The sequence below is a fragment of the Ciconia boyciana genome, chromosome 1, assembly GCF_034638445.1.
Source record: "Ciconia boyciana chromosome 1, ASM3463844v1, whole genome shotgun sequence".
Classification (NCBI taxonomy): Eukaryota; Metazoa; Chordata; class Aves; order Ciconiiformes; family Ciconiidae; genus Ciconia; species Ciconia boyciana.
Window position 1 is genome coordinate 55,762,497 of NC_132934.1, and position 14,005 is coordinate 55,776,501.

The 14,005-nt window shown below is 42.0% G+C and overlaps 1 protein-coding gene across 1 annotated transcript in view; it reads right to left on the reverse strand.

Moving 5' to 3' along the window:
• The window catches only part of GUCY2C (guanylate cyclase 2C), a 46,818-nt gene that overhangs the window by 20,475 nt on the left and 12,338 nt on the right, over positions 1–14,005 (reverse strand). Inside the window, exons 7-15 of the mRNA XM_072885986.1 lie at positions 13,794–13,908; positions 12,448–12,583; positions 10,118–10,203; positions 9,578–9,689; positions 4,912–4,993; positions 2,486–2,591; positions 1,872–1,934; positions 1,203–1,274; positions 150–254 (exon numbers count right to left, since the gene is read on the reverse strand). Of these exons, the coding sequence (XP_072742087.1) occupies positions 150–254; positions 1,203–1,274; positions 1,872–1,934; positions 2,486–2,591; positions 4,912–4,993; positions 9,578–9,689; positions 10,118–10,203; positions 12,448–12,583; positions 13,794–13,908 (877 nt within the window). The remainder of the gene's footprint in view (positions 1–149; positions 255–1,202; positions 1,275–1,871; positions 1,935–2,485; positions 2,592–4,911; positions 4,994–9,577; positions 9,690–10,117; positions 10,204–12,447; positions 12,584–13,793; positions 13,909–14,005) is intronic.

Consider the following 14,005-nt stretch of genomic DNA (forward strand, 5'->3'; position numbering starts at 1 on the left):
GGGAGAGGCCACCTGGAGTCAGAAACCTGCCACCACTTGTTCAGTCCATGGCTGTTGCGTGAGGGCCGTTGACATAGAGATGGGGATTTTTTTTCTTACTTTGAAATTTGATAATTTGGGGGTGGAAGGAGACCTGCAAAATTCTTTACCCGCAGAGAACCTCTTTCGCAGTACTCAGTCACCCCAAAGATCATCGTGTCTATCTTCACAGTGCCATAGAACTTGGTCAGGTTGTAATAATCAATCTGTAGGAGCTAGAGCAGAAACATTGCATCTGTTTTTAAAAGCAATCATTGTTAGTACAGAAACACAGGTCAAGAATACTTGTGTGATGTGGCTTTTTATCTCAGGCCCTGATAAGATGTATGAGTTTCCTTTAAACCAGTCTGTACTAAGGCACTGAGTGAAGTACTTGAAGACATTTGTCATTCCAGAGCTTTCTGGATTAGGGAGGTAAGAGTGGCTGCTGTTGGATGCTGCAATTTAAATTCAGAGCCCACTATGGTCTCCATTATTGCCTCCATACTCAAACCTCCCAGATGACCAGAACAGCCATTATGAGTCACAGAATGTTGTGAATCAGTCAGTAAACAAGCAAGTAATAAAAATTTAATGACGCTGCATGCTATTATGGACTTTGTCCATTTATATAGACAACTGTAGTTTACTTTGAGGTATTTTTAGAGCTTATTGAATTCACAGTATAGCTGTGTTGTGTAAAAAGGAAAACTATTCATTCAAAAAAGATGCAGTATTGCAGCCAAATTCATCTCTCATGTTGGAAGAGTCTGCATGCACAAGTCAGCAGACAGTTACTTATATTCAAAGAGCTGCACTTGGCATTCAATAATAAGATTTAACTACAACATTCCGCTACTAATGAATTAGCATGATATGAGCCAAAAGAGTGCATTGCCTTTTAGCATCAGCTATAAAAATGTATTTAGCAAGGCCATATGACAGAGCATGAATTACTTCATTCATCCTCAGCTTCACTGGCATACAATTCAGACTCTGAACTGGTGATGAGATCACACACACAAAAAGAAAGTTCATCAAGCAATATCCTTTGAGGAACTCATTACCCATCCACCTCACAAACATGCACAGCATATGGCTGTCGGAGTTGACAGTGGAAAGCAATGACTTCACTCATAGGCTACAACTCACCCTGCAGTGTCCAGTTGCTACGTGCAACTTACCTTGTTCAGTTCTACTTTCTGCTTCTCTGAGAAATTACCATCATTGTTTTTGAGATCCTTTAGGATCACCACCTGAAGAAAAAATAACAGTGTGAAAAAAATCATAGGTTTAGTACAACAGCAATTCATCCTTCTTTTCCAATAAATGTCCATACAAAGAAATACTTCAGAAACACCTGCCTACTGCTTCGCTGTTGGAGTTTCAGTTAATCAGCTAGTAAGTAACAGAGTTATATTTTCTTCCAAAGATTTACCAGGTAGATAGGAACTATTTAGAACTGACAATGATGCAAATTTTAACTCAACATGAATATATCTCAGTCAGGCAGATAGCTCTACTGAATGTACAAGAACTGCCATGTAAATGCCCTGTCCTCCATTAATCTGTTGATCTTCTTGGTACCAAAATTTATCAGATTTCTGATCCCTCTGTTTCTGCTTCCGCGCTTCTGGACTAGGCTAGGTGTTCATGGAGTCTAATATTTTGCCTCCCATCAGTAAGCAAAATGCAAAGCACCTGATAAGGAATAAATGGTTTATTCCTTCCATAAGATCAAGCCGTTTTGCAAGGTTGGGAGAGGTGGAATTTTCTCTGGAGAGGAACAACTTCCTTCCAGAAAGAGCCCTCCTAAGCCAAGGAAGGGAGTGTGGACACTGCAGTCAGGTTACCTTCTTGTCATATTTGCCTTGGCGCAGTCTCTGGGTGGTGTCACGTCTCTTATCTTCATCGATCTGAGAACAAAGAAGAATAATTAACCTGCAGTTATCACCTATTCCTCACTTGGCAGGTCCAGAGAGATAAGTAATGTCAGTGTGTGCCACGCAGAGAAGCATAAGCCTCTAGCTCTAGGGAGTGCCACTACATGACACAGAAATTGTGGGACATCCATGCCGCTCCCACGGCTGCTGGGGCCTCCGCCTGCTGCTTTCATGCTCTTGGGTGTTACAGAGGCATAACAAAGCACAGAGAAATAATTTGTAACAGTGGTGGTGTGGAAGAGACTGGAAATCAATACCCAGCCCGTTCCCCCATCACAAAATGAGCTTTACTGATGGGAAACGTATATATTCTATTAGAGAGCAATAGATGGGGAATGATCTCTTTTTTTCTTCAATACAGCAAGTGAGGGTTAAAAAAAATTTAAAAAGAAATAATTTTAACAGATCCTAGTTCTACCAGAGCCACAGCCTGCATTGTAGTCGGAGCTTGCCAACACCCCAGCATCAATGGTCTTTAGAAAACAGAATCCAAGACCCAGCTTCAGGCATCGTGCTTCTCTTACCTTCAAACTAACATGACTTGTCTCACTGGTCTCCAGAGGCAAGATTTCCTCAGGCGGTATATGGGACCATTTCTTCCACAGACGCTCATTATCTCTCCTGTACTTCCTGCAAAACAAGCAAACTCATTCAGAACATCCTCCCAGTGAACCAAAACCCTCAACAGGAGATTTGGACAGGGAAGCTTCCAGTGTCAGGATGACACAAAGATGGAGTGTCAGGTGCGCTGTGGCTCTAGTACAGTTTTCCAGTTTGAGGCTGCTCTAATTCCTCTAGCTTTGGGAAAGCCTAAATGCTCATTCAATTCCCTAGACGTAGCAGAAGAACAGAACAGATTTAGCAGAACAACTGCTAGGCAATTGCCAGAGTCCCAAAGGAGGTCAGAACAATTTAAACACAAAGGGCCGTCTGGATTTTATATAGTCTTCTCCTCCATGTTATTGAATGTACTCTCAGAGGAGGTCCCACAAACAAACGCAAGCCAAAGGAAGTCCTGGCATCAACACTGGATAGTAAGAACTGGTGTGAATACAATGCCAGGAGAGGAGGTAAAAACAGTGTTGAGATAAGATGCCTTTTTGGGCATGTCCCTTGTATTCTGCACATTTTGTAAAAATGAGGGAAGAGCCCTCGGAATGGGGAGAAGGAAACTGCTGTCTCCCTTGCAGAACTTCAGAGCAGACACTGTCTCCTCTTAGAGAAAAGCTGCAAGAAGACTAGCACTCATCAAACTACCCACTTACCCGTGCAAGTCCTTCCTCTATTAAAAATACACAGGACTGACTGGAGAGACTGCAGGGAAATCCCAACACCCTGATGACAATGTAGCAAATGCTACAAATGGGAGAACCCATGTTATTGTCTAATAACACAAATATTCCTTTTTCCAACATATTTTAACTCACACATGTATACGAAAAGGAAGACCAGTAATTGTGGTAAGAACTGTTTTTCTCAGTTCAATCTCGTAAGCTGTGTTGTATCACCAGGATGCACTGCAGTTCAAACTGGTATCAGCTGGTGATTAAGCACATATCAAACTGAATTAAAATCTACTAGGTCTAATATTTAGTTATGTGTTTTTCAGGACTTTGCCTTTTTACTTAGCAGTCAGAACTACACAGGGAGGTGTGGGATAGTTCAAGTGTCCTAGAAACTTGGGAGATTAAGAAGGAAAAATGAGGCATTTTGTTCATTTTCATAGCTGAGTCTCTCTTCTTTGCTTGTTAGGGGACAATCTTCAGTAGCAATTATAGTTGAGAAGTTTGCTATTATTTCAACACCAAAAGGGCAAGCTTTATTCTAAAAAAACCCTCAGGAATCTCTTCTATATTTGATGCTTGGAATATTGCAGTGATATGTATACATTAATAATCTAAACAGAATCTTTAGATTTTATGCATCTGCAAATATGGAAGAGTACAGAACCTTTTACAACAAGTCCAAACTGTCTCCAGACAAATTTTTATCAATTTTCATAGCCATTACAAACTTTACCTGTCTGTGTATATGTTAGTATTTAGATGTGGCAATGATTAGCTCTTCCATTTCTTGAGTACAACTGGATGTGTAAGAGTTGTATACCTTCATCTTTGATTTTTCCTTTGTGAAAAGTTTTAGTTAGCAAGGCAGATTGGTCCACTCAAAATAAGAGAGCCTGGGTAGTATCTGTTTCTAATCAAGTTTTCTTAAGACCTGATTTTCTCACTTTTTCTGAAGTTCTCTGATATATAGCAAAGAAGGATGCTGAGCTACTGAAAACAGATGCACAGGTAAGACAATTTTTTAAAATATGAAATAAAAACATATGCTTTGGAAAATGGGGTAGCATTTCTTCCAGCAAAAAGAAACATAATTGATTTCTATTTCTCCTTTTTCCATCATGATAAAGCTGAACTGTGTTATATTTATGAAATTCTAGTTGTTAGAAAAGTTGGTATGTGAGGAGTTGGACTGAGTGAGAGGAAACTGAAAGACAGGATGGATCCATGCAATGAAAACACCAAAACCTCATAGTGTTTTGACTCCTACAGTGACTCAAGACAAATATCTCCTTCTAGATTAAACTTTTATGTCACCAATAGGTTAAAGAAACATGAGTGAACCCCAAGTAAGCTAAAGATGGGTAGTGAGCGGAAAAAGTCTGAAGATTGGTCTGAGACACATGTTTCTGTGTACGTATAGGAATCAGAGCTTTTTAGCAGATGCAAAAACTCTGAGCCTTGCTGCATCTTCTCCCTTGATTATTAACCTGACATAACAATGCTATGGATGCAAACACTACTTGGCATATACTAAAGAGTTCACACTAAGGGCAACCACCCAAGTACAAGGTAAGCTAATGAATGGCTCTTCAAGGAGAGATCAAAGGCATTGCCCTAGGAGGAAAACTGTTCAAGGACAAACAGAAGGCCAAAGGGGTTGGTACCTTAAAATCAGCAAAGAGATGATCAGAACCAGAATCACAACTCCCGTGAGTGTAAAGACAGCAATGGTCAAGATGTGTGGGCCTGCAGAAAAGAAAAAATTTTAAAAATAAACAACTTGACAGAGGACACTGAAAAACAGTATTATATTTAAGAAATTACCCTCACCCACACATGTGCAAGTCACCGTAGCTAAGCAGAGATATTCTTTGGTCACATCCAAATTAAGAGGCTTTGGTAAAGTCCAGCACTGCCTAGAGATGACACATGCCTGCCTCTTTCACTGCGGAATGAAGCATGACCCGGAGCAGTGCAGTCTTACATCCCCACCTGAGGCATGGGCACTCTGTAGGGACACCCAGGTGTGAGGTGAATTTAACAGCACTACATCTCACATCAGCTCAGCAGCAGAGTTTCCAGGTGTTATCCTCTTTAAAAACAAACTAGGATAGTCCAGGAATAAAGCTGACTTTTCTTAGTAACCACATTTTAAAAACTGAAGCAGCCAAATTTCTCCTTTCAATAACTTCTTAAGAGTGGATGGGAGGCAAATCTTGGGTACAGCTCTCTGTGGGATAGGGATGTAGATGGGATAAGTAGCTGACCAGTTGAAATCAGAGTCACTGGCAGGCAGGAGACATTGTTTTCCCCCAGCATACCCAGGGCTTAATGCAAAATGGGGTCTTCATTGACTTCTTTGGATAAGGCTTTTTCTGAACTGAGGAACAAAGATTTGGTCCCTACAGTTTTTATTATTAAACACAATACTCAGTGATGACTTTCTGATTCAGGCTTTATAACATATATCTTTTCCTTTCCAGTTCTGCTGGGTACCCACCCAGTGAGAAAGACATGCCTCTTTGACAGTGAATTTTCCACAATTACCCATACCTTTGTCACTCAGGGTCTTTACTGATATGATTTCCTTCAGGATGGGATAGACCTGAAGACCACAGCTTCCACCCAGAATTTCAGCTGATACAGGGTACAGCCACTTGTGGATTTGAAAGGCATTTCTCTCAAGAACTTGTTATCCAAGAAGAGGTCAAGATGAAACTCATGGTACAGCTTTTAACATACTCAAACTTTTCAACATTTCACACCTGGGTTCTCCCCTTATTGGCCCAGTTGTTTAAAGTGATTCTGTGGTTGTTGTAGACAGAGCTTTGGAGACTGTGGACTCATTTCTGAACACATCTGTAGACACTGTGTTGGGATGACAAGTGGTACTGAGTGGACGCTACTCTTCAATATGAAATTCATATGCTATAGAGGGAAATTAATCTGCTGCAGCACAAAGCTGCCAGATTACTGTCCTTGGAAGCTGCCAGGTGCCAAACAGTTTGAAAAATCAGGCTGTTCAGGTATCTGAGGACTTAGACCCAAAATCACAGAGCACAGGAGGGTCCTAGTCCTGAGCAGGCAGGCAGAACTGGCAAGGCTGGGAACTGATTATTTAAGGTTGCAATTTTCATTGTCTTAATGTGGAAAAGTGAACTGAAGCCTGTCTTGGGTCAGTTCCTGGAGCTCAGGGGTACTGGGAAGGACAATTGCGGCCACCAACTTCCTTTGAGGAGCAACAGGCCATTAGTGCAGAGCTTCGTCTGGTGGCCACATGTCTAGAGTGTACCTACTCTACTGAGCAAGTCCTTCAGGCAAAGGCGGCAGAGGAGAATCTAGTTTCAGAGATTGCCATGTTGGTTATGGATAGTAAAAGAGATGAACTGCTCAGCTTTACTGAGGCTAAGGCACTCTTGCATGTGCCCAGAAACAGAAACAAAGGCACATGCGAAAATGATAAAGTGTAAAATTTAATAAATAAATAAAAAACAACAAGACACCCACTAGCTGCCTGCAGAATCAAACACCAGCTGGCCAGGGATTTTGAACATACCAGTGTAAGTGTCTGCATCTGACATAGAATTCAGTTTAGGAACTCTGGATTTTGGACCCAGCTTTCTGGCTTTGATTTTTTGTTCTGTGTATCACATCTCCCCACCTTCTTTCTGCATGTTCGTCTCAGCATCAGTCTCAGGGCCTCCTAGTAACTTAGTATTAGTCTGATGCTCTCCTTTGAAAACTGTCAGTAGTACCATTTCCCTCCACCAAGGAAGGACATTAAGTTACTGTTGTCTCACAAACAGAGTTCACTACCCGGTGTGCAACACCCAATACGAACACAGAGCCGAGATACTGATTTATTTCTGGTTTTGCGCAAAACCAGGTGCTAGGTGGTAATTCCACAAAGCTAGCACCCCACAAAACTAGCTCGTTCATACAGGTACAGTATTTATACAGTCTAGTTATACACATGCATAAGTAATTACGTAAAGCAGTTTTTCTATTGGTCTACATTTTCTCGTCTTATTCTTAAAGCTACAGTATTACTTTAATATTCTATGCATGCCCAGAGGTGAGGGGTCTCTGCTTGGGCCGGGGTCTCCAGCTCAAGGGGTGTGACTTTTAGTATTATAATGAGGACAGTTTGCGCGAGGGTGCTTCTTATCACACTTCTACTACTGGCTTCTCATTGTTCCGAAAACATCTGAATTAGCTTACTTATTTCTCCAGGATGTGTTTCACTCCCAAGGACAATAATTTTGACAAGACGTTCCACATTCCGGTCTGAATCCCCCTTACCAATTTTACGTAAGTCCCGGCCTTCTACCAGCTCCTGATTGACTACATTACCACTATAAAACGACATATACATGAAAATGTGCAAAGCCATTTCCTACGAATTCTCTAAAACCTAAGCTTTGTGAATAGTGGCTTGCAGCTTAACAATCAGCCGGTTGAAGTTGCCCATGGAAGCGCTGTGGGACCGCAATTTCGCGTTCCTGAGGCTCTGCTACCACCTCCTGGCTCTTAGTATTACAACACACAAAGGGAGAGTGCATGACAAATTAACTGTTTTCAGGTCCTCTGGAACCAGAAACGTTTGTGTATTGAAGGCTGACTTTACCCATGTTTAGGGTGAGGGTTCAAACTTTCTGAATAACGGCAAAATGTGGATGAAGCCCCTTTTTTAAGGGATGCCAGGAGGAAGGAGGGTAGCAGAACTGGGTCAGCTGTTCTCAATTACAGCTTAGGAAGGAGCAGGGCTCTGGTTGCTGTGTTTGTTCACCTCCCTGGAGGAAAAAATGTATTTCTGGTTGGAAAGTTTTGACTGGCTTTGGCCAGACTTAAATTTACTTAAACCTTGGCCACAAAAAGTTGACCTTTGGGGGGAATATATTTGTTTAGAATCACACTGAAGGAAGGTTTACTTTAAAAAAATGTGAAAACAAAATAATCAAGTGCCTGTGGGAGGTGGTTGTACTTTGATTTAGTATAGCTTGGCCACAAAGTCAGGCCTCTGTTAAGCACTGGATATTAAGCTACTGGTTTGTAGACACTGGCTTTCTGCAATTCCCAAACTTTTTTCTTTTGCCCTTGTACAGCAGCTTCAAACAAGGATGTACTCAGGGGAACATTTTAAAGATACAGAGAATCTCCAATAGCTCAGCATATTGTGGAGACCAAAGGATGAATGAGACTGGGACTGGAGCAACACTGAGAGGACTGGGGCCAAGCAGCAAGCCCTAATTTGAAGCTATCTGATTTACTTTACTGAGGAATAAAAGTGTTTGAATCCATGTACCACCTTACTGTGAATGGACTTTTAGTTATCAGAAGGTGTTTATTCCTCCAGTTATTGGTTTGCATTGTAATAGTCCCTAGTGGAGGTAAGCAGTACAGCAAACTAATGGAGGCCTTTAGCAGAGACCTTTAACAGTGGCACCTTTGGACACTCACTGATGGGAATGACTCAGGTGAAAACTAACCCACTGTGCACTAACCCTTGCAACCACCTCCACTGCAATAATTTTTATCCTTCATATCATATCCTGAAGAATATACCTGTCCATTGCCAATCACCATGCGGCAGCAGTCTACATAGGGAAACAATCGCAATTTGCTCAGACTGACGAGGCTGTACTCTGCTATGCTGAGTTACAAGCAGATTCAACTGTTCTATCCAGGAATCACCAAAAACTCAAAAGAAAAGGAGGTGCGGATTTCTGGCCTTTCAGATTTAAAGTTTGAGTGGAGATAGAGCAATGACCTAGTTTCCCATTGTCTTTCTGCAAGGAGCCAGCTCGTCCAAGAGACCCCTCCAGAGAAGCACCCTGAATCTGCACAGTGCTGTGTCCTCTCCCCAGCTCCCTACAACAAGGATAAACGGGCAAGCAGAAGCCACCGTGCTGCATCAGCGATACAGAAATGCAGAGTAAGATAACTGATCATAACCTTAACTCTGCTGCCTTTCGTGAACAGTCTTTCAAACAATTCACACCACCACCATCTTCTAGTGAAGGTTTTATGTTAAGGGGTGACTTCTTCCAAAACCCACCATAGTATTCCCCACAATCATTGGTACTGTATGGAGTCTGTGAAAGACTTAGTAGCGCCTAGACAGAAATGCAGGTTTAGAATTGGGCTGGATGCAGAGAACATGGTGGGCTGGGGCAGGGGAAGGAAAGATGCTGTTCTGCCCCCAGCTCCTGGCATCACTGGCTGGGGGCAGCGTGAAGGTGGCGTTGGCATGCTGCATTGCACAGCAGGTGGATCTTAGGACTGTGTGACTTGTCTTCGAAGAAGAGGTAGGTTTAATGAGTGTCTCACCAGTGCCTGGAGTATCGCTGGGCAGCTTGTGGTCCTTCCAGACAAAATCCGGACTGATAGTCATCGCGTGTGTCTCATTCTTCTGAGTGTTGAAATACAGAAGAGTTCTGAACTATGGGTGTAGGAAGGAAGAAACGCAGTCAGCAGCTGTGGTCTCCCTCTTTTGTCCCTTGCTTCAAACTACCCTTAATAAATGTATTGCCCAAACTCGGAGTGATTCTTGCTCTTTCTGCTACAGTGTTGCATTCCTCGGCTTAGCCATATGTTTCTCTGCCATATTGTTCCTCATTCCTCTCTTTGAAAAGAAATGTATCAGTCCCACAAAACACCAGCTGCACTTCACTTACTGAATCACCAGATGACATCAGTCCTGTCAGTCTCCAGCACGCCTCTCATGACCCCCTCCTGGCATGCACAGCATGCCCTGGCACACCACTACTTATGCTGTAGTTATTTTCATCATTCTTATGCAATAGTATAGGGCATTTTGTTTCTCCTTTCATATTTAAGATCGAACAGTTGCTCCCTGGACATACGTACATGATTTGTAGTCTGTGATGTGTACAGCAGGGTCAAATTGGTATCAATGTCTCCGAATTCATCTAGAGTCACAGGACCCAGTACACCTGTGGACACAAGGAATTAGTCAGAGGGCTCGTGTTCTCAGAAACACAAATATGTGGCAGGAAGGATGGGATAAATAAAAGGATTTCTGATGCTCGGAATATTTTTCTTCTTCATGTACGTGCTAGAATACCTATCAGCTTAGTGTGGCGCTACTTCTCCCTTAATAGCATGCTACATTTTCTCTACAAAATCCAATAAAAGGTGTTGAAGTGACTGTACTGAAAAGGAAAGTCTCCCTCTAGCTATAGAAAAATATATTTGTCAGGTTTCTTCAGCATACCAAGAATGTGAGAGTAACCTCCCTTGAAGAGACCATTTTAGAAGTGAGAAGGGAAATTGCCTGTTTCCACCTGCATTTTGAATCTATCAGCAAGAAAGGAAATACAGGGATACTTTCATTCCCCTTACTCTTTTGAGAGCTACCTGCTTGGCTCTAATAATATTATTTTAACCAGGTTCTTTTTCCCTTTAACCTCCTGCCTCTGTATGTCAGCAAATGTGCAGATTGAGAAATTGCCTGTGTAGCACATTCCAAGGATTTTAAGGTGGAACTTCCTAAGTCCCTCAGCGTGGCTTGACTTTGCTCTCATGAAGTCAGTCATTTCAACAAGAGCACAAGCTTAGCCAATACCCACCACTCCTGAAAGTCTCACCTTCATTTTTTCCCTTCTTTTTTCAGGAGAGTCTTTTTGATCTGCTTCAGATTGTTCTTTTGCTGCTGTTGCTGCTGACTTATTTTATTTCTCCTGAAGTTCATCATCATCATTATTTTAGTTTGGGAATTACCTTCTCCCTTTTCACCTCAAAAACTGAAGCTAAGTTTTTCATGGTCCACCTCCTTAATATCAAAATAATTATTGTATGAACTCCCTACTCTACCAGCTTCCAGCACAAGAATGAAGGTGGTTCAACACCTTTCACTTTTAGGATTTTTTCTTTAAACTAAACCTATAACTAATGTGGAGCATTACAGTGCAAGATTTATTTTGGATAAGTAAAAAAGTTTGTGCAACTTACCTTTCAAATTTAGAGTGAAGTTGAAGAGATGAGTTTACAGATATTCACAAAAGAATGCTGTCTCCAGGAGGAATTAGTAAACTATATTTTGCTACGTTTGGGATACCATGGTTATAGGAAAGATAAGCCCAAAACCTGTTAGCCCATATTAGGAGAATCTGGGAAATTTCTACCCATGTGTTTGCTGAAAGCCGGTGGGACATAAACAAAAAGCTTTGGCTCATCATTTTGGTACTGATCTCTAATGTGAAGTGACAGCTGGGACTTTGCTCCCAGAGAGGTAATGTTGTCACTTCTTTGTGTAAATCTTGCCTCTGTCTTTTCCTAATGATTGAATTCTGTGATTTTAAGCCCACAGCCTACAAAAGCCTACTGGTGCTAGACAACCTGTGAGAGGAACAAGAAAGTTGACTAAGAAGAGCCAACCCGTTGCCAGCTGGCTTACACTCAACACTGCAGGTACCCAGGCCTACGATGGCTTTGTAAACTGGAAAAAGGTTGAAACTACTTTGTTAAAGCTTAGCTAAGTGGACTTCAGAGTCATTTTGAACACCTATCATATTTAATATGTACTGGCCTCAAGTCAAGACTAGACCTTTGGGGGAAAGCTTAGAAATGCCACAGCCACTTATTAACCACCTGAATGCCACGTTGCCTCTGGAGGCAGCATGGGCTCTGAAACCCACCTGTGTGCTTCACTCTTCCAGCTCCTTTCTCATTCTCCAAATAGTCTCCCTATAGAGAGTTCAGCTCTTTGTCAAAAGAATGACACCAGCTTCAGGTCCTCGTCCCTGTCCTCCATCTCTGCTGGCTGGGAAGCTCTGTCTCTCCTCCTTCCCCCACCTCCTTAGGCAGCAATATTCTTCAAATGTGCTTTGTACTTCAAAGCAGCAGGGAAGACACAACAGCCCATAAAGGACTCTGGTCCTCAAACAGTCTGTTGCTAATTCCAGTGTTTCAAATGATCATCATTTTGACTTTCTACCTTTTCTGTGTTGCATACACTGAGGTGATTCTGCACGACTGCTGTGTGTAGTGTTTCTGCTAATACTGAAGATAACATCCTTGGAAAAAATGATAGAAAAAGAAAAAAGAGTGGGAATAAAACTCATTGAAGGGCTTGGACTTGTTTAGTGTAGAAGTGACTTATCCTAAGAGTGCTTAAAATGAAATTTCTTTCCCCTCATCAATTTAGTGAACTCTGCACAGGACTGTATTTTTTTTACCTTCAAAAGTGGTATTTCGGAATTGATTGATTAAACTGACAGGTGACACCAGGGTCTGGGAGGAGATAAATTTCTTCAGAATATGTCCGAACAGCAAGACTGCATTAAAATAGCCAGCAACGAAGTCATCTTCCATCTAGAACAGGAGAAAAAGAAATGACAATTTGAGAGTTCATGTTTCTGCCTTAAAGCTACAATATCTTTGGTGGTCTCCATTTGGCAAAAACTCCAGCATGGAAGACCAGAATCTGCAGAACACTGAGTGAGTAGATGGGCAATGCAACATCAGCTTTCTCGCTTGGAAAAATAAAGGTAAACAAAATATATTTTTGGTGTATGAAGACAGGGAGGTGGTGAAAACTTATAAAAGGCCATTGTAAAGCTCTGGCATGCTGATCCTGGCACAAAGGATTCAAGAAATCCTACACTGGAGGTTCTGGGCAGGTCTGCTCAGTGGGACCCAGAGCCCCTGGCTTTGGATTAGACTTTCTGTGCAGATAATCCAGTGTGGTGCCAGCAGGTCTGGGCTTACAGATGGCCACAGCTCAGGGGCAAGGAGCTGTGCCAGAATTTCCAGCAGCCTGACATAGACCTGGCACCCAAAAAGCGTTGAGCCCAGGCTGGGAGATCTGGAAGCCCTGTAAATCAAGCCAGAAGCTTTGGGCTGCCTGCTGGAGAGCTGGAGCTCAAAGCCACAAATCCTGGGAGGAACTCTACATGTAGAGTCTGGTTCCTGGGCAGACAGCAGAAGTATCAGTTTCACTAAGCAGATACAGGATTTGCATAGTTTCTGCTTTTCAGGAAATTAAAAAAAAATACATATTTCCTACAGAAAAATAAAAGTTCCTGGTTTTGAAGTTTAACTGGAAAGCCCCTGGACAGAAACAGCAATGGTTGCCACTGCTTATACATATCTGCACACAAAAATCAGTCAACAATTATTAGTTCTGAACTTTCCATGCTCACATCTCAATTACACCTATAGATCTTCCTTCAGTGATGCCTTGCAGCTACATATAAGATTGTCAGTCACTCAGAAGTGGAGTCAGAAGGCCATGTACCTATAAGTGTCCCTCATGCCCTGTGAATATGACACTTGCAGACCAAATTAAAAGCTTGAGTTGAACTTCACAAAGCAGGAATATGAGAGCCTGCATGTTTGCCTTATGATATTATATTTTTACATCATTACAGCAGGACAAAATGTCATCCTGCAATAATGTAAGAAAATATCAGCATAGAAGCATGATGGGGGATGATTACAGCTGCATTTTTAGTTTTCATTTTCTAGTGCATGAACATGAATTAACTGAATGTAATAATCAGATATAAAATAGCGTGGTTACCAGGATGGCATCCTCAGCCTTTATGGTATTCGAGTTGTAATTAGCTGGTGGCAGAGTCAGGACAAGTACATTCTGCATGTAACGGGCTGAGTTGTTGTTCCTGAAGTACACGTTACTGCAAAGTAAAGCACAAGAACCCCACGAACAATCAGCAACAGGGGCAGTGGTAACCATGACAGAATCACTCTCCTCTCCCCAGCGGCACTGTTATT